At 37.7% G+C, this 20,311-nt stretch overlaps 1 protein-coding gene and 1 pseudogene across 7 annotated transcripts in view; one reads left to right on the forward strand and one right to left on the reverse strand.

Moving 5' to 3' along the window:
- LOC306853572 (disks large homolog 3-like) overlaps nucleotides 1-9,159 on the forward strand; it is a gene marked incomplete at its 5' end in the record, with an annotated part of 86,489 nt that extends 77,330 nt beyond the window's left edge. For 4 of the 6 annotated variants that reach the window (XM_079391080.1, XM_079391079.1, XM_079391078.1 and 1 more), the window contains 8 exons: nucleotides 1,685-1,784; nucleotides 3,927-3,968; nucleotides 4,226-4,276; nucleotides 4,921-5,022; nucleotides 5,134-5,306; nucleotides 5,442-5,551; nucleotides 6,077-6,168; nucleotides 6,295-9,159. In XM_079391080.1, coding sequence (XP_079247206.1) covers nucleotides 1,685-1,784; nucleotides 3,927-3,968; nucleotides 4,226-4,276; nucleotides 4,921-5,022; nucleotides 5,134-5,306; nucleotides 5,442-5,551; nucleotides 6,077-6,168; nucleotides 6,295-6,401 — 777 coding nt within the window. In that variant the 3' untranslated portion in view covers nucleotides 6,402-9,159. Of the gene's footprint in view, nucleotides 1-806; nucleotides 837-1,684; nucleotides 1,785-2,257; nucleotides 2,304-3,926; nucleotides 3,969-4,225; nucleotides 4,277-4,920; nucleotides 5,023-5,133; nucleotides 5,307-5,441; nucleotides 5,552-6,076; nucleotides 6,169-6,294 lie in introns of all 6 variants that reach the window. The other 2 variants (XM_079391082.1, XM_079391081.1) reach the window with 2 other exon arrangements.
- A 340-nt stretch (nucleotides 9,160-9,499) lies between these two features.
- LOC306853331 (testis-expressed protein 11-like) lies at nucleotides 9,500-19,090 on the reverse strand (annotated as a pseudogene). Its single transcript has 27 exons — nucleotides 18,904-19,090; nucleotides 18,580-18,684; nucleotides 18,280-18,371; nucleotides 17,998-18,077; nucleotides 17,769-17,850; nucleotides 17,498-17,584; nucleotides 17,235-17,315; nucleotides 17,035-17,120; nucleotides 16,811-16,877; nucleotides 16,520-16,594; nucleotides 16,310-16,391; nucleotides 16,147-16,213; nucleotides 15,910-16,061; nucleotides 15,745-15,830; nucleotides 14,862-14,999; nucleotides 14,680-14,782; nucleotides 14,343-14,467; nucleotides 14,092-14,177; nucleotides 13,911-13,964; nucleotides 13,620-13,704; nucleotides 13,447-13,497; nucleotides 13,185-13,326; nucleotides 11,313-11,462; nucleotides 10,689-10,797; nucleotides 10,455-10,575; nucleotides 9,914-10,081; nucleotides 9,500-9,570 (listed from the first exon to the last, which is right to left on the reverse strand). The product of its transcript is annotated as a testis-expressed protein 11-like (transcript).
- Between the last annotated feature and the right edge of the window lie 1,221 nt (nucleotides 19,091-20,311).

Consider the following 20,311-nt stretch of genomic DNA (forward strand, 5'->3'; position numbering starts at 1 on the left):
TTTTTTTTTTTTTTTTCTGTTATTTAAAAAAAAATGTGCACAGTAGTAAGAGCGTCTACGGTAGGGGTGTGAATTATCACTTTACAATTGTCATGTCAACGATTAGATTTAATTCAATATCATGATGCATCACGATTATATCAAATTTATTTTGTGCATTTTGATTAAATGCAAATATAAAGTAATAAAGGAGGAAAAAGACATTTACAAGTGATAAACAAAAAGTACTTTCAGTATCTGAAAGTACTTTGAGTGTACTTTTTTCCTCAGCATTATTGCCATTTGATTACTGATGAGACATTATTATGATTATGATTATTATTATTATTATTATTATTATTATGAGATCATAGACAGTGGCAGCTTTAGGCTAATAGGGTGCATTCACACTAATGCAAGATCTATTTTGACATATCAGATGTTTTGTCCTGTTCTGAAAACAAATTGTCGGCAATCACAGACATTCGCATTCGGATGGGATTAGTTTTCCCAAAAATAGTAGGTAGTTTGCTCTGGAATTATTACAGAGGTTGTGTGAGAAAAACACAGATGTGGCAGATTCAGACAGGATTAAATGGCAAAGTATATCTGTGAAACAAACTTCTCTAACTACTCCCTGTAAAACAGTCCTGTCCCAATAGGGCTTGTGACCTGAATTGACTGTTGGGGGCTCTCTAGAACCAGGATTGAGAAACACTTTATTGTATCTTAAAAGGGTAGTTCACCCGAAAATAACAGTTGTCATTTATTCACCTTCATGTTATTACAAACATGTATAATTTTCTTTCTTTCATTAAACACAAAAGGAGATGTTTGGCAGAACGAACGACATAAGGGTGAGTAAATAATGACCAGATTTTATTTTTGGGTGAACTAAACTTTTAAGGGTGAAGTGTGTAATGGACGGGTCAGGATGCTCAAACAAACCGCAATGTTTTGAACGGGCGCAGTGTACTTTCTTTAAAAAAAAAAAAAAAGTCTCCATACGGCATACTTGTACACTGCCATTCAAAAATACGAGGTTAGTATGTTTCGGGTTTTTTTCTTTTATGATTTTTTCAAATTAATTAATACTTTTAGTGCACTGTAAATTGATCATTTTTGGTAGTATCTTTACATTTATAATGTTATAAAAGATTTCCATTTCAAATGAATGCTGTTCTTTTAAACTTTCCATTCAAATAATCCTGAAAAAACATATCATTAATTATTCGGCATTGATGATAATAGTAAATGTTTCTTGAGCACCAAATTCTAATGATTTCTGAAGGATCATGAAAATCTTTCCGAGCCCAAACTTTTGGCATAGTTGACTCTGTATTTTAACAAAAAAAATTGCGCACTTCACTTTTACTACTTTTTTTTTTTTTTTTTTTGATTGATTTTCTTCTGCAATTTGTGCAATGAAGATATTTCACATTTTTCATTGTTCTGTTATGTGTTCCCTCTGTTACATTCACAGTTAAAATGTCAAAACTTAAAATGAACTTTAAAACATTTTTTTCTGAATGTAGCATCCAAGTTGTTTAAATTCATTATCCCCACTTGTTTGTGCGACCATGTCATCTTTGGTTTTATTTTTGCATGCGTGCTGTGAATTACATTGAAACCCATTCTTGTGTTTTTTTTGTGTTTGTTTCATTCCTCATCCCCATTCCCCCACCATCGGCTCGTCTCCACGCAGCCAGTCAAAGTGAAGCGCAAAAAAAGCTTCAACCTATCACGCAAGTTCCCGTTTTACAAGAGCAAGGAGAATATAGTGCAGGAGCTGGTGGAGACTGAACGTGAGTATGAGCGTGTGACGAGGGCTCTGACTCTGTCCTTCATGCTTCATCCTGTCACTGTCACTCACCCTGGAGATGGCTTCTGATTGGCTCTTGAACTTTCTGTGAGGAAACAGAGCAAATCAGGGCCTCTCTTGCCTTTGTCTTGCTCTGAGGGGGACCTCAGCACTTCTCACAGGTGTGAGGCTGCACTAACACTCAAACGCTGTGCTAGAACATCCATCAGTGTCAGAGCTGTTTAGAGCTGCTGCCTTCAGCATTTGAATTTATAATTTTGTTACTGATGTATCTGCATGGGAAGCCCCTTAAATTACAAACGGACAACCCAGATCTTTCATTGCACAGCAAGGTGATGTTATTGCTTCCTCCCTCAAGAGCGCAACACCTCTCTTCTCCCAGCCTCTCACTAACCTCTTTCTTCTTCCTTTCTGCTCTCTCTCTTTGTTCTTGCTTTCACCTGTCGGGACGCTCAGGACTTCCCAGGGTTAAGCGATGACTTTTATGGATCAAAGAGTTTGAGTAAGTGTGTGGTTCCTCTTGTCAAGCAGCTGTTCCCTGAGCTAACTGAACCGGCTGTGCCACACGCCACACACACATTATTCTTTCTTTGTTTCTCTCTCGTTCTCACTGAATCTTCTCTCTACCTTAATAGCCATCTGCTTTTTGAAAGTACACATTATTTGCAGTTCACAACTCATTTTAGTGACACATTTCAGAGTGAAATAAGATGTTTAGCATCTAAAATGTAGGACTTGATTATATCCATTGTGTCTGTTAGAAGGTGAAAAGTGGGTGTAACGTACCAATATAGAGCCAGGCCTAATGTGAGTTTGTAGCAATTTGGTTAACTTTATCCAGTAATCTGTATGGCCTACGTGAACACAAAGCAATTACAGAGGAAGTACAAATCATTACATTTTGAAAGATGCAACCCTATAAACAGTTTGAGCCTTAGACAAAAATAAATAAGTAATCTTAAAATGGGCTTTTTTTGTTAAATATTATGTTTGATACATCAAGCTTTTATGGCTCATACAGTATGATATAGTGAAAATATGGAGCTCATACACAAGGAGGAAAATATGTAAAAATAATGCAATTTGGTACAGATGCTGATATTTATGACCCAAAAGGCAAGATAAAAATTCCGATAGCTTATCATGTAAATCAAGATCTTTAACAGACTACTTACATAAAATGCAAAAAAAAATTGTCACTCTCCTAATAATTTTGAGGATGATATTTGCTTAGTTTTATGTGAAATTTTTATTGCATTTAAAACATATAATGTAGTGCAATACAATGATTGAGAGAGGTACAAATAAATGTTTCTGAAAAGCCTGGTGTGTCATATTTCGTTGTATCAAATACATTGTGACATGGCTTTTCTAAAAAATAAAAAAGGCTATGTATGTATAATCAAGTAAACCTAAGTTGATTCTATCCAGTAAATGTTCATCTTGATAAATGTACCAGTTATTCTTACGTTTACTTTATAAAAATCTGCAAAGAATTCACAGCAAGAGACTCGCAAACCATGACCTGAAGGGGACCATTTTTAAACACACACATCATTCACACACAAATATTCTTAAATCAAAGATCTGATCTTGCCATATGATACACTGAAGGGAGAGTGAATCCACGGCAGACCTCTTGAGGTCCCATAGTGTCTTCAAACTCAGCTCATACTGGGCAGGATTGAGTGTTTCATGTTTTAATCATGTTGCCACTGTATCTAAGGGATGTTTGTAATTTGATTCCAGTAAGGAATCCAACACTGGCTTGTTTACTTTGGCATGAGGAGCAGTATCACTGTCTGATGAACCGAACACTGGCAAGGTCATAGGAAACGCTCCGCACGGAATCTAAGATCACTAGGGTCGTAGGAAAAGGAAATGCTTAATTTCCTATTGCTGCCGCATCCTACCATTTCCCTTCTAAGGAAACGGCAGCCATTGAAGTGCCCAAAAGTTCTCTGTTTGTTTTCATCTCTTCACTCAGCCTTTTCTATTCTTGGCATGATGGTACGGGAGAGTGTATAGTTTCATTCCAAGCTGTGCTGGATATACTATTAATCTTGCATATGGGCGAAAATGTGCATTGTGACATTTCTAAACTTCACTCATCTTATATCCACAGAATGCTTGACGTCCAACACCAGTGACAGTGAAAGCAGCTCCAGTAAGTGCCTCTAAACATCCATTTTGTGCTTACTGCATTAAATCTGTACCAATGTATTCTGCAGAGGTGCAGCATTCCCTTTGATCAGTGTCATGCTATTAACCTTTAAATGCTTTAAGAAAATGATTCATGGCTATGGCGATGTCACCTACAAGTTCATTCCAGTGGTATTTCAAGTGGATTGTTTTTGTACTGAATGAGGATAAATGCCACCTTCATACATCGTATTGATATTTTTATCTTTTCTCGTCATGCAGAGGGTCAGGAAGACACAATTCTATCATATGAGCCAGTAATTCGACAGGAGAGTAAGTATTCAGGATTGTATATTTTTTACAAGGTTGTAATTTAGTTTTACCAATTCCCCTGTCTCACTGTGACCCTTAATCCTGGTTTTCACTGCCCACATGCCAACACACGACAAATTCCAACGGTTATGTTTTTTGGATTAGTTGCTGCATTTTACATGTGCAGTTATGATCTAGTTTTTTGTGCGGTCAAGCTACAATCTACTTTTCTCTGCTCAAGTATACATGACAAGTTGGATGTGTTTGTGTTTGTTCTAGCAGTGTGAACTATCAGAGTTAAACAGACTGTTTTTGCTTTAGGATTTCTATATGTAAATAACCTCTTTTATGATGCCTTTATTTCTTAAAATGAAGTTTATGTGCCATAGTTAAAGCTGTTTTTCATTAGGGTGGGTCAAGGTGTTGAATAAACAATACTTGATATGCAAATATGAATATCATCCGATAATGTGACCATTTGTAAATTATGTGTTTGCAGTTTGCTTTTCTTAAATGGTCTGTGTGGACTGGGGAGGGAGCTCGTATTAAAAAAAGAAAGAAAGAAAGAAAAATCCTGTTTTCCATATGTCCTCCATGAGGAAAGCCAAGAAATTATTCTCAAAGCAGGAAGTTTTTGACCAACATTGATTTGGCTTTCTTTTCAGTCCATTACACAAGGCCTGTGATTATCCTGGGTCCAATGAAGGACAGAGTAAACGATGACTTGATCTCAGAGTTTCCCCACAAGTTTGGATCCTGCGTCCCACGTGAGTGTAATAAGAAAAGGCCATGCTGGCTGCATGTACAACATCTTTATCATCAAATGTTTTAGCGGTACTTGTGAAAGTAACGCAAGACATACACACGTTTGTTTTCAGATACAACTCGTCCTCGACGAGAGAATGAGATGGACGGACAGGATTACCACTTTGTGGGCTCAAGGGAGCAAATGGAGAAGGACATTCAGGACAACAAATTTATCGAGGCCGGCCAGTTCAATGAGAATCTGTACGGGACCAGCATCCTGTCTGTCCGAGCAGTGGCTGAAAGGGTCAGTGACTTCCTAGTGTAAACATGCCAGAGGATCTGAACTCCTGTTTAATCCTTAAATATTTTCCCTGTGGCAATTACCGTGTGCAGTGAAAGTGTGACATGGGATGAAAACGTTCCTTTAATCCTCTTGTAGGGAAAACACTGTATCCTGGATGTGTCTGGGAACGCCATAAAGCGACTGCAGCAAGCACAGCTCTATCCAATCGCCATTTTTATCAAGCCAAAATCTGTGGAGGCCCTAATGTAAGTTTAAGATTTAGTAAATTATGTATACACTACTGTTCAAAAGTTTGGTGTCGAGTATATCATGTTTGGTGTTTTTCTTTCTTTGTTTTTTTTGCGTTGAGGATGCTTTAAATTTGAAGGTTGTATATGTCAGAAAATAGTTCTATTTTAAATCAATTCTGCTCTTTTGGTTTCCACAAAAAAAAAATAGCAGCACAACTGTAAAGTATTAAAGTATTTATATTAAGAAGAAATGTTTATTGAGCAGCAAGTCAGCATATTAGAATGATTTCTGAAGGATCATGTGACACTAGAGCTTCTAAAAAAATCAGCTTTGTCATCACAGGAGTAAATTACATTGTAAAATATATTAAAATAGACTTTTAAATTGTAATAATATTTCAGTTACTGTTTTTACTGTATTTTTGTTCAATAAATGCAGCCTTGGTGAACAAAAAATACTTTTAAATGATAGTTGTCTCTTAATTCATGCATGTGCTTATGCAATGTGAAATAAGTAATGCACTTTCTTGTGTTTATCAGGGAACTGAATAAGAGGCAGACATATGAGCAAGCCAATAAAGTCTTCGATAAGGCAATGAAGCTCGAACAAGAGTTTGGAGAATATTTCACAGGTAACCCCCACCACCATCATGTGATTTCTTTTAACAGTATCCAGAGGGAATCTTTTAGTCCAGCCCCTCTGTTACTGTTTAACAGTGTGCTGTAGTATGATTGTTGCTCTCTCTCTGTTTCCACAGCCATAGTCCAGGGTGACTCACTAGATGAGATCTATAATAAAATCAAGCTGATCATAGAGGAGCAGTCAGGCCCTTACATCTGGATCCCGTCCGCAGAGAAGCTCTGAGCTCGCCACCTCCACGGAGTCCCCACCTGACCCCCACACCCACTCCCACCCAACACCTTTCTTTCCCTTTCACTGATATGTTTCATATCAAGTTTTAATGTCATCATTATGTTACCCTCAACTGAAAGACGTCTTATCACCATTACTGTGACTGCACACCCCTGCATGAGTTTCTCAGCAATTCCATTCAAGATTGGAAATGCCATTCCTAAAGAAATTTTTTGTCATGTAAAAGAAAAAAGGGAAACCTGAGCAAATCCTTTTGTGCGTTTCGGACGGACTTGAAGATGAGAATTTCTCAACGAAGCAAGAACGGGGAGTCGGGGAGTTGGAGATGGTGGCACGAGCGGGAATCTTGTATATGTTCATTCGATTTCATGGAAAAAAAGACGTTCAAGGATGCTGTACGAGGTTTTTTACAAGGACTAGATACAGTTCAAACCTGCTGATGGTCACTGCTCATGTTTCTAACGGATAAACTTCAAAACAGAACTCACAAACCAGCTCGCTTTACTCGATTGGCTGCCTGGCCGTTTGTATGGCGACGTGTTCGGAGACAGAACAAAATGGAAAACGGGGTTTGAGTCTATACATTTATATTACTGAAAACACATGGAAAATACAAACCCTACGGAGAGATTTTACAACATAATACGGTACACATTTTACACTTCACTAGAATTGTCTACTCGGAGGGCTGTTAGATTATTTACTTGTCTTTGGGTTTTTGTGTTCTCTCTTTCTTTCTTGTGGTTTTAGCTGCTCTGTATTAAAGATGGGGGTAGAGAGGTGTAACTGGGCTCTCTGCAGACCACCAAACTGCCTTAACGATGAATAAACGCTTCTGTCAAATTCCTGTCAATCGTGGGGGGGAGGGGGAACGACACAATATTCAACCTATCAGTGCTTAGAGGGAGACTCGATTTTAGTGCTATTTGTGAGTTTCCCGTCATCCTATTGGAGGCCTAACTTGTGAGTGCAATAGACTTAAGTGTCTTACCTCTGTGAAATCCTTTTTTGCAAAGCTTTTTTTTTTGTCTTAAGCAAAATCCAATTTCGGCCGCCATTGGAGTTGTTGAAAAGCAGACAGCCCACTTGCACTTCCTCTGCCTTCCATGACTATATTCTCTTCAGACTGAACGGTAACAAGGTACTGTCCTGTTAGCTGCCCAGGAGCGCAGCCTTAAAACGGGTAGAATCAAGACAATAATTGTATTGGATGTCCTTCTTGATATTAAAGCGTTAGTGGAGCCTGAAATTGACCGCTTTCCCCAGAACTCGACGATGGTTTGATTAAATCTGTTCTTTGTAATGACAGCTTTTAAACAAATTTTTTTTTCTTCTGCTCCTTCATTTCCGGGCTGATGTTTACTCCACTGTGTTGAGCCTTGTGCCGGAGCGAGCTCAGGAATCTGATGGATAATTACTATTTTTTTTTTGTTTTTTTTTACATGACTAAAGGGCCGCGATCATATTGTGATGGAATAGAGAGTATGAACACAAAGGGATGATTTTCTCTCCTCTAACTGAACACCTAGACATGCTGATATATTATACTTGTGTATTCTAAATATTTAGTCCTCCTTTTTTTATTTGAAACACTTTGTAAGCACTATGTCTGTGGTCACCCTTGGGTTCAGCCGGAGAGAGCGGGATCGCGACAGAACGGGATACAGAAGTACAGTACTTCCTTTGATCTCTTTCTTTCTGTATCAAGAAGTCTGGATCCCGCAGGAAGCAAGGGAAGTTCCCGGGCCCACTCTCTTCCCCTGCCCCGCAGGCATTTTCTAAACAGGTGCGCTCACCTGCCGAGCGTCTCTGCGAAATCAGCTGTCATACCTGTGTCAAAACCAGAGTTCAGGGAATAATCGAAGGGAACAGAGCCATTTATAAACTGCTTACAGACTGTTTTAATGGGTATGATAGCTGTAAAGTGTAAATATCCCCCTCACTTGTGCTTCATGCATGTGTGATACAACTGGGACAAACATGTTTTATAAATCACAAATGTCAGGTAAGTAAACTTTGAATTTATTCTGAGATTAATTTCCATACAAATGTGCCGTAACGTTGGTATTTCTCTATAGAAAAAAATATCTTCAGCTGCCTATCAGAACATTTTTTTTAGCGAGTCGGGAACCAGCTTCCCTACAATACGGCCTGTCTACTTGTGATATCTTGTGGAACTTGTCTGAGTGTATAGATGAAAAACAAATGTAAAAATATATATATATATATATATAAATATATATGAAAAGACATGTGGACAGCAACCCATAGAGTGATATTAAACTAAACCAGGAGCTTAATAACTCATTTTAGCATAGATCTGGTCCTCTGAGGTGACAAGCAGAAAAGCAGCTGACTGTTCGCACTGTTGATGCCGGTCAGCCGTGTTGGTGAAGCCCAAAGAATTTTGATTCATTGTATTATATTTCTAATGAAGTGGATTGAATTAGTGCAGCTCTGGTGTACTAATGAGGGTCTCTGCTCCGGAAGTCACGAGCGTGAAATGGGGAGGGAATGCGTATGATTTTGTCTTTTTGAGTGATTATGAGTTTTTGATGTGACAGCACACCTGTGCAGTAAGTGCTTGCAAATATGAACCCTTTGATTGTACAGTAGTGTCCTCCCCATGATTACAGGTGGTACAACCCATCAGGACACAAGGAAAACTGCTCTTTTATATCCTGGTCAGGAAAGAACACAGTCCTACCGATTATTATTATTATTTTTGTTTTGTTTTTTTCTTTTTTTGGACTGGACAAGAGTTTATTTGTTTGGAAATAAACTATGTGACTCTGTTACGATTTCAATGCATGCATTTTTATTTGTTTTGTATCGCAATGCAGATGTTTTGAACTAGTCAACAGAGAAAAGCTCAAAAAGATAACCGGATGACAGGTAATAAAATAATACTGCCAAAAAATATTTCAGATTAAATGAATATATGAACCATTTCATAACCGCACGAACAAGCCCCTCAGATGCATTTTACATCTCTTAGCTTCTCAAAAACATGCACAGAAATTCACACTACATATTAAACACGTGCCGTTAGACCTGAGATCTCCATCTGCGACTGAAGTCGCCATCGTTCACTCCTCAATAATGAGATTCTTCTTTGCTTTATCAGCCTGTCCAACACCTCACTGTACAGACCCGCCATCTGGGGAGACACATTTCATGTATTTTATTCACACCTTGCCACGTTTTCTTTTACCAAACAACATGAACAAAATGTTTTTATTGAATATTATCTTGTGAATTCTTGAATTCGTTCTTGCCAAATGACACATTTAAACTATACTCTATGTTGCTTTAACTACCGACCCACATAGCTGTAACCAACCCTGCTGCTCTAATTAAACCTCCTACTGAGGTGACGAGAAAAGCAGCTCACGCACCTGACTTGAGGCAAGGAGAATATGAAACATCAAAATGAAATCCAGCGCCTTGGGTTGAGCGCTCAAACAGCTGTAGAGCGGCCCGTCGGCCTCCTGCAGCGTTACCTGAGAATGATAGCTGTCCTGCAGGGAGCCCAGGTGCTTCAGGAAGCTCATTCCCAGCCCACACCACCTCTCGGCCTCGGGATACTGGGCCAGACTGTAGAGCAGGATTCCCGTATTCCACGCTCGGGTCAGCAGCCACAGGATCTCCAGTTCTGGAAAGTCCTTGGGCTGTGTGAGAAAGTAAGATGTCCATTAGAGATTTCATGGAGGAATGGATCAGATGCTATAATAATAATAGCTGCGGAATTATATAATGCAATTTCATATCGATGGTGTCGTGAAGGTCACGAATTCAGAATAGCAACCCTGATGCTTATGCAAGTTTTCTGCAACGCTAGTTCAAGATAAAGGACACAGGCGAGATTTCAAATTAGCATCCAAATTGGCAGGAAGAAGCTGGTAAATGGAGCATCTGCTAACTGAGGCATAACTAAAAGCCCATTGACAGAAACAGGAGATTCTTTCAATGATGGGGATAATTGTGGGGATGAGCTGCAGCGGGTCGTGTGTGATGGCTGCTGAGTCACAGTAACCAATTCACTGCGGTTGCTATGATGGAAAGAGCTTCCTCATAGTAGCCCCACACTTCCTCCAGCACGCAGGGCTGCACCTCAGACACGCCGCTCGGCAGGGTCAGCTGAATCAGGCTGTGTAAACAGTTACTGTGACACACACATGTATAAGGTGTGTGTCATATGAGGAACAGTTTGGTGTCTTTTTTTTTATCTATCAGTGTGGTAAAGTCATTGTGTAAATATCGCTCGGCTAGTCAGACCTGCAGCGCCCAAGGTCAACCTGTGGCTGTTTTCTGTGCAGAGACAAGGCGATCCTCAGTTCTTTCTTACATAGAACAGGAAAATTGGCCGGTGGTTCCATCGCCAGGACTGTAAACACAAAGTACAGGACCATCAGAGCTTATAATGACATTTCATACAGTTCCAAAGTTTGGGGTCAGTAAGATTTTTCATTTGTTCAATTTTAAATAATTGTTTTCTATTTTTATATATATTAAAATGTAATTTATTTGCGATGCAAAAGGTGAATTTTCAGCAGCCATTGCCCAAGAAACATTATTATCAATGCTGAAAACAATCACGCTGCTTAATATTTTCATGGAAACTGTGATATTTTTTCAGGATTCTTTGATGAATAAGAAGGTCAAAAGAACAGCATTTACTTGAAATAAAAATCTTTTGTAACATTAAAAGTCCTTACTGTTAATTTTGATCAATGTACTGCATCCTTGATGAATAAAAGTATTCAGTTCTTTCAAAAAAAAAAAAATTGACTTGACCCCAAACTTTTTAATTGTAGTGTATATTCACACATTCAGTCACCATCCATACATTTTTAAAATATGTAATACTTTAAAATGGAGGTTATGGTTTTAGAATCTGACCTGCGATCATTTCTAGCAGCTTGGTCTCAATGTAATCCAGTTCCAAAACTGATTCGAGCACAGATTCAAGCTTTGGATCATTTAATTTGGCCTGGGCTTCAAACTCGTAGTGCAGCAATAATGTTTCTGTTTTGTCTTTAGAGGAAGTGCCTAATGAGGAAAGAACGTGCCAGAAAGACGATTATGATCCTTGTCATTCAGGGTAAACAGGTAGAATCTGATATTTGTAAAAGAATGAAAACTGTAGGTGACACCTGATGCTTTGATGGTCGTCCAGATCTCTTTACAGAGCTGAATGTGCTCTAGAGTGGGTCAGGTGCTGCTCAGTCTGAAAGCACAGCAGATTTTATACACTGCGCCCTCTGCTGGTTAGTCATAGTAACAAGGAAAAACAGATCAGAGAACATGTGGAGTAGTAGTGTTTGTCAAAACTTTCCAACTTCAAGGTCTCCCATTGTCAAAAACAATACTGGAGAACCCCCTACATGGGCTTTGATATTTGCTTTTGTACTTCTGCTGGAAATTATGCTTGTTTTCATTAACAAAATGAAGGGCTGTCAGTATATTAAAATAATCAAGAATTGTTTTTAGACTTATGAATAAATGTAAATGAATATTAATATTTAATAATTGTATTTTTTATGTAAATATTGCATATATAAAAATAATATTTAAATTTTGCAACACCTAGAAAAGTTGTTCTCAACCAGACGGTCAGGCAAACTTCCAAGGGGGGCACAATTTGACTTAAATGATTAAAAATAGGACAAAACAAGCACTAAAATAAGCTAAATTAATTCAAAAGTAAGATATTTCTTCATTTAATTCACCTCCACACCTCCCTGTTTTTTATTTCAGATTAAATTAATATATGAACCATTCATAACCGCACGAACAAGCCCCTCAGATGCATTTTACATCTCTTAGCTTCTCAAAAACATGCACAGAAATTCACACTACATATTAAACACTGTTTTTATTAAACCTGGATTAATTATGTTGCCTAATTTTAAAAGTGTGATTTCTTGGCCTGGACAAATCATTAAATTAATAAATGATAAAAACTCAATTGACTTTTTTTATAATGATTTTTATAATACATTTTTCTCTAGTTATACGAATGCATAAATAGTTTCTAGTTACACGCCAGCAATATTTTTGGGGGGTGGGGGTAAAAAGTGTTAGTTAAAAAAAATATTATTTTTCCTAATCCCTTGTCCTGTATATCACAAATGAAAGTCATTGGTTAAAAAAGAATCTGAATCTTTAAAAGGGACAGTTCATCGAAAAATTAGTTTTATCAAGATTTAAATCACCCTGACCTGAAACCTGAGTTTCTTTTTTTCTGTTGAACACAAAGATGTTTTGAAGAATGTTGGTAAACAAACAGTAGCTGGTAGCCATTAACTACCACAATATGGAAAGAAAAATCCATGGAAGTCAATAGCTATCAGCAAATATTTGGCTACCAACATTCTTAAAAATATCTTCTTTTGTGTTCATACACCCATTATATTTTTGGGTGAACTATCCCTTTAAGATTGTTCAACTTCTGGAATCCAGAAATTTCATTTATAGAGTATTGGGCCTCTGAATAGTGTTGTGGACAATGGGAGGCCTTGGACTCAGTAATGTTGAGAAAATAAAGAGGCCCACTAGTGAGACACTGCACCTGGCTGAAGACCACTGATGTGGAGAGTTTGTAGCTTAAGAAAGTAAAAAAGGAATTTCACTTAGAAAACCCTTGAAATGATCATGCTTTTAAACATACAACTTCAGTCCATATTCAGAATTTGCACAGTGTCAAGTTTCAAAGCAAGCAAAACGCCTCTTGCCTCCTGGTTATTGTTTAATTAGGTGGAGGTGATGAACTGCTAAAAACGAGTGAGCGATCCACCTGTTGCTCAGTGTGATCAGAGCTCCTGCAGATCTCCAGAGACGCAGCAGCAGGCATCAGCAGACACGTCTTCTGCCCCATCAACACACCTCGGTCTGGGGCACACAGCTGCGACAGCACATCACACATCTCACTTTAACTACACTTAACTACAGCTACGGTATCAGCATGTGGGCTTGCGTTAATGTGAATATGAACTAGCCTACAGCTACTAAGAGGAACTGTGCTTGAACTTACCTGGAAGGAGAGAAGAAAGAAATCCCTCATCCTCACAGGACTGTGCTCACACTGCAGGGTTGAGTTCCACGCTGACAGTTAGAGAAGGCAACCTCATCACGACACACATCCAATCAAACACAACCAACAAATAGATAAATGTCTCAAAAGCTGGATGTTTAGGAATAAAGCACCGATTCTCCTGAACCAGTTGGCGTCTTCTGAATGCTGCTGTGCTCCGTGGCCATGAACATGGCTGATTTGTGATAATTTCTAGAGCTGTAAATTCAGTATGCATACAGTAAATCAGTGTGGAGAAATAGGACTGATTAAAACAACAAAGTGTAATGAAATTTTATGGGTAAATGTACCTCTTCTTAGGTATGACAAGAGAATATCCAAGTTGGCATTCCTGTTTTAATAACAGATAGTGTGTGATAGATAGAGATGCCGCTTTGCTGAATTTGCACCACTGATCTACTAACCTGTTTTCCTCGCTGATGTTGTCCATTGTTGAAAGAACAAGTCGTACTAAACACCTGACAAAGAAAGATGAGTAAATGATGTTTCTATAGCAGAGATACTTCATGTGCTCCTGTTTGCTGCTGATATAAGCGTTATGGGCTGAAGCTTAGGGTCAAAGGTCAAAATGAAGGTGTAACTGACCTCAACGCAGTGAGGATTTGAGTAACATCTTGTGAGTGTTCACACAGACTCTCTAGGGCTTTGATGGCTGTTTCCTGCTGCTCATGCTGTGGTGAAAAATGCTGCTGAAATACTTCCGAGGTACCGACAATTGTGGCTTATTAACCCAACAAAAAAGCCCAGTGACTGCTGTCTTATAATATTACTGTGTTGAAATATACAAGATAAATGGTGAGAGAAAAGTCATAAGAATCTGGTATAATATGGCCAACCTCGAGGGCGATCTGTGCGGCCAGGCTGAGGAGGTTTGCAGCAGCGTTCTTAGTCACTAGCAATCTGTCCTCACTGGTGACCGGATTCTGAGCCAGAGCACCAATCTCTCTCAGAGCCATGGCAGCTTATTAACACATTAAAGACAGACATTCACATCAATTTTTATCTACTTATAGTGATCTCTATGGTGATTAATTTTTTTTTATTAATTTCCACGACTCTTCCTGGCGACTGTAAAATTCCCTGATGTTTCTAGGTTTTGCATGATCATTTGATCCCTGGTTATTTTACAGAGACACCTGAGACACTCGTGTGACTTTACATCCTCTCCATTACCTTTCTCTACATTGTTTTCCAGTACAGCGATCTTGTAGATGTTGAACTGTGTGAAAATGTTGCTTGGATCAATACTTGCTGCCTTTTCTGCAGCCTCTTTGGCCTTCAACAAGAATTGAACAATGTGGCAACTTTCACAACAGACATGTATGAAAACTTTTGTCCATGTAATGAGATGTTACCTTCTCAAGTCGATGCAGGTGCAGGAAACAGGTGCATCTGTTTCTTTGCAGTTTAGCAAGGTTTTGTTCCAACTCGCCTGCTCTGTAGAAGCTCAGTGAGTTGTTATACCACTCCAGAGCTTCAGAATAGTTCTTGGCCTGTGCAAGACAACAAACATGACAGCTGTCTCAGTGAACTCAAACTAACAAGCTCTGCTTGATTCATGCTGAAACTATACAGTGCTATATAAAAAAAAAAAACATACCCACACAAAATCACACAGGGAAATCTCTTTATACACACTACTGGTCAAAAGTTTGGGGGAAGTATTATTTTTCTTTTTAAAGAAATGTGTATTTTTATTCAGCAAGGATGCATTAAATTGACCAAAAAGTGACAGCAAAGACATATTGTTGTAAAATATTTCTATTTCAAATAAATGCTGTTCTTTTGAACTTCCTATCAAAAAATCCTGAGAAAAAATGTATCATGGCTTCCACAAACATATTAAGCAACTCAACTGTTTTTAACTTTGATTATAAGACAGGTTTCTTGAGCAGCAAATCAGCATATTAGAATAATTTCTGATGGATCATGTGACACTGACGACTGGAGTAAAATATATTAAAATACAGTTGTTTTAAACTGTAATTTGATATTTCACAAAATCACTGTTTTTACCATATTTTTGATCAAACAAATGCAGCCTTGGTGAAAATAAGACACTTCTTTCAAAAACATCTTGTTGACCCAAAACTTTTGAGGTAGGGTATGATAAAATGTTTCCAGTAGAGGTAATAGTACTCTTATTTGTCATTGAATGATTATTCAATCCAAAGTATTTGTTGCATTTCTAAAATTGGTTTTAAAATATATTTTTAACACATAAAACTGATGTAGTACTTCAAAGTTTTTGGAAGCTCTATCCCACAGAAGAAGGTGGAGAGATGAGAGGGTCTGAGGTGCTAGTTGTTTTCCAGTGTAATGTCCTAGAAAACAATTATTAAACACACAATTCAATAATGACACGAAACACATTCTCAGTTACTAACATTGAATGAAAATGACCTGTGATAGCGTCCTCAATCTTCTGTTTGGCCAGCAGCTCTTTGTCCCGCTGCAGTAGCAGCTCTATATGAATGAGCAGAGCAGAGCCCAGTTCAGGAGATGACTCAAAGCGCTGACACACCCTCTTCAGGAAGTCAAAGCCCAGAGCCTCCCTGAAACAACATGTACCTGGCCTTTTCAACCACAGATTTCAAGAAGACAATTTTTGTGCCCGTTTAGAGAGATGAGAGATCATACCTGTTCTCTTCCATGAGCAGTTTTACTGTGCTCAAGCACACCTCACAGTCCAGTAGCTCTGACAGCCCTGACATGGGAAGGAACATGTTAAGAAGGGACACATTTGTGGGGTACAAAACATACTATGCACAAACTGCAGTTTCAGCAGAGATGCCAGGCTCACCAGACTTTATTGCCTCATCTGGGCTGTGGCTTTTAATTAAGATACAAATCTTCAGATACAGCCCTGACAACTGCATATGCTCCTGAAAAGAAAACAATGAAACAACAACAAAAAAAAAAGCTTGGTGTATGTGCTACAGCCCAAACTGATGGTCTGCTTTGTCAAGACCTGGTTGCACTAGGAAAGCTTTACTTTATTAGTCAAACTCACAGCATTAAGAGCTTTCTCCAGGTACTTATGACAGTCCCAGTCTAAATAAACTTTTGCAAGTCTCAAAACTTTGGTCTGGAGGAATGGTAAGTAAGATTACAACACATTCAGGTAATACAACAAATCTGAGACCACACTGAATTAGCATTACTTTTTAACTCTATATATTATCCTTATTTGATAATTTTAGACATTTATATAAATGACAATTATTTATAATTACCAAAAATTTTCATTGGTGGTCAAATATTTGATCCCACTGTATATCTAGCTGTTAATTTCAGTGCTGACTAATATTTCTTGCATCTCTGATCCTGGTGAGTACTTCACATTCATCTTGCCTATATCATAACTTTGGCTGAAATGCAGAAAAGGTTTACATTTAAGAAACAGTGTAAACACTTAATTATAGTACTACCAATGATATTGTAGTATCAAAAGTTAAATGAAAATTTTGAATATATTAAAATACAAAACAGGTGTTTATACGAATACATATTACAGATACATATTACCTTAGCCAAAATGTGCTCTCTTCATGCTTTCCCTGACTGTAAGTGTTGACTCCAAAGTTGTAACAGATGAGAGAGAGATGGCCAGTCTAAAGGAAATTTAACAAAAGAGTGTTGTTATTTTCTTAATAGTTTGCATTTTCTAAATCTCTCTCTCAAATCAAAATAAACAATGCCACCACTTGACAAGCTGTTTTTTACACCTCTTTAGGGAGACGCAGAAGCATTTCTTTACATCGCTGTATGCATGACACTGCCTCTTGATGTTGTTCTTGAGAAACTACCTATTGAGACAACAGAAAATAATTTCACTCTGAAAAAAAAACTTTTAAAAAAATGTATTTGTGTAAATAAAACCATTGCAATAATCTGCTAAATCTAAATATACAGCATTAAATATGCACATTTGATTCAGTGGTTTTAGAGTATTCAGACATTAATTTTAGGCTAAGCAATCTCTGCTCACAGATTCAGCTTGATATGACAAAACCCGCAGCAGGTCTCTTCCGCACAATCTCCATGGGAAGTGAGTCTGCTGTAGAGTCTCCAGGCTCTGTGAAAGTATCATTCTTAGTTTCTTATTCTCAGAGTCACTAAATTAGAATAATAATCATTATGTTCCAATATACAGTGGCTGCATCTATATTATATTTTATTCATTAATTTATTTTTGCATACATGCAAAGTCTATTTTTGTTGTCTTAATAATAGTGAGATTGCATTCGTACTGTACGTACATTCACAGCAAGGCTCAAAAAATCATCAGCAACTTTGGGTTTTTTTGCAATCAAGCCATGTTCTTCCCGTTTTACTTGCCATCTGAGGAAGGTATTTCAGAGTTACAGTAATATACACAGTAATAAAATATGCCAGAAACAATGCAAAAAGATTGAAATGAACAAATCTACTGTTGGAATTTATACAAGCTAAATGGACAAAAACAAAACAAAAACTGATTTAACAAACCACTATCTGCCTTCGAACAATATTCTCTGATGGGTTCTCAGGCCCGCATAAATACAGAAGTCTGCATGCCACATGAAGCACTGAAACATGTGCAGTGAGTTAAACAAATTTGTAGTTTATCAGATAATTGACATCTGTGCAAACATCTGGAGATAGACTTTGAAACTTTCTTTTGTTGGTACAAGAAAAAATATCTATATGACAAAACAGAAAGACAGGTGATTGGCAAATACACAGATATATTAATAGACAGATACAATAATAGAGAAAAATGACTGAGACCTTTGGCCTTTTGCTCTTCTGTAATAGTTGAGCCAACACGTTTGGTCACTGCCCAGTTCCACAGCTGTAAGCTGTATGGCGATTTCCTCCAACTACAAAAAACAATTGCATTACTTATTAAAGATTAAACCATAATTACCTCATTTTTAAGAAGCTTTGTGTTAAGTTACTTAAAAAAATAAAAAAAATAAGTTATGTCAAGATAACGAGAGAGTACTAGAAAAATACCTGAAAAACAAAAAAATAAAAAAAATCACACATGGCCTCTTGTGGCCTAGATTTCAACTGGGCATAGCACACCTGTGAATCCTGTAGTTTTGCTGCAGCATCTGTAGCTGAAATCGCTTTGAAGAGAGTCTCAATCACCTGAATCGATTTGTCTGTGGAGAAGTTTCTCTGACAGGTCTGTGAAAGAGACAAGAGTCAGTCTTCAAACACAAAACAGCTTCACGAGCTGTGCTAAATCACTTCATGACAAGGTAAGCTGATATAATTACAATAGATAGTGCTAAAATTACCAATAATATCCATAAGAGATCAGATATTTTATAAACGTGCGTAATAGCTAACGTTAATCCCCGACAGAGCTAACTGCCACATATCTTCCACAAAATAGATTCTTACTCTTTACATCGACAACAAACTGCTCCATATTACGGTCAGGTTTGTGTATTTTAATACACAAGTCGAGTCTCGAGTAACGTAATTTAAAACGGTCGAATATTGGCCTATTTTATCAGTATTGACAGTGACAGAAACACGACCCCTCGCGACCGTCCGCCGCCAAAAACACACACGTACGCACACGCACGCGCACGCACGCACGCGCTGCAGTACGGATGTAATTCAACTGTATGGCCACAAGGTGGTGTCTCACACACGGTTATGGATTTACTCTCATTCACCTTACCCTCACATATTCCACATTTACTTTACTTTACTTTTACATTTAGATTTAAGCAAATTTATTGGCGTGATAAAACAAATCGTATCATTGCTACAACAATAAAATAAATTATAAAATACAATTATTTGTGACCATGGACCACAAAACCAGTCATAAGAGTCTTTTTTTATTATTGAGATTTATACATCATCTGAAAGCTGAATAAATAAACTTTCCATTGATGTGTGGTTGGGTAGGACAATATTTGGCTGAGATACAACTATTTGAATATCTGGAATCTGAGGGTGCAAAAAAATAAATAATGAAGTCCTTAGCAATGCATGTTACTAATAAAAAAAATATTTTTGATATACTTACAGTAGGAAATTTACAAAATATCTTCATGGAACATGATCTTTACTTAATATCCTAATGATTTTTGTCATAAAAGAAAAATCTATAATTTTGACCCATATAATGTATTGTTGGCTATTGCTACAAATAAACCCATACTTATGACTGGTTTTGTGGTCCAGGGTCACATTTCACTAACTTTTTAGTAACATATGAGATTAAAATGTACACTGTTTAAAATATCTAATGATATTAATACTATAGGCTATATAAAATATATGAGCTAAAGGACCGATGTAAGTCAAAAATATGTATTTAGAACTACACTTTTCATGCAGACTGCAGTATATTCAGAATTGCCAACTCTGTCCTGTTGAAAGATTTGGGCATTATGGTATAATAGCTTTGTTTAAGCATAGTATTCATCACCTTCTGGTAGTTAGAACCTTATTCACCCCCCAAGAAAGTATGTGTTGATAGCGCTGGAGGTTTTGTTTTAACAGGGGAGGTCATTGTTGAGCTGAAGGAAAGGGCTCAAGCTGCGTACACAGAATCGGTTGTGGACTCTCTTATTGTGTTCACTGCACTAGATTCAAAAATAAGATGTCTTAAAAGCCCACTCCTTTTGGTGCTCGGCTTCCAGCAATTGTTTCTGCCTGAGTCTTATCTATAGCCACCGTGCTGGCCTGAGGGAAATGTGATCAGTTCAGAGGGCTTGATTGCACAGGAGAAAGAAAAAACAATCATGATCCCTATGACATGTGGTCAGAGAGATGCACACAAGATTTCCTA

Source organism: Barbus barbus (assembly GCF_936440315.1).
Source record: "Barbus barbus genome assembly, chromosome: 33".
Taxonomy (NCBI): Eukaryota; Metazoa; Chordata; class Actinopteri; order Cypriniformes; family Cyprinidae; genus Barbus; species Barbus barbus.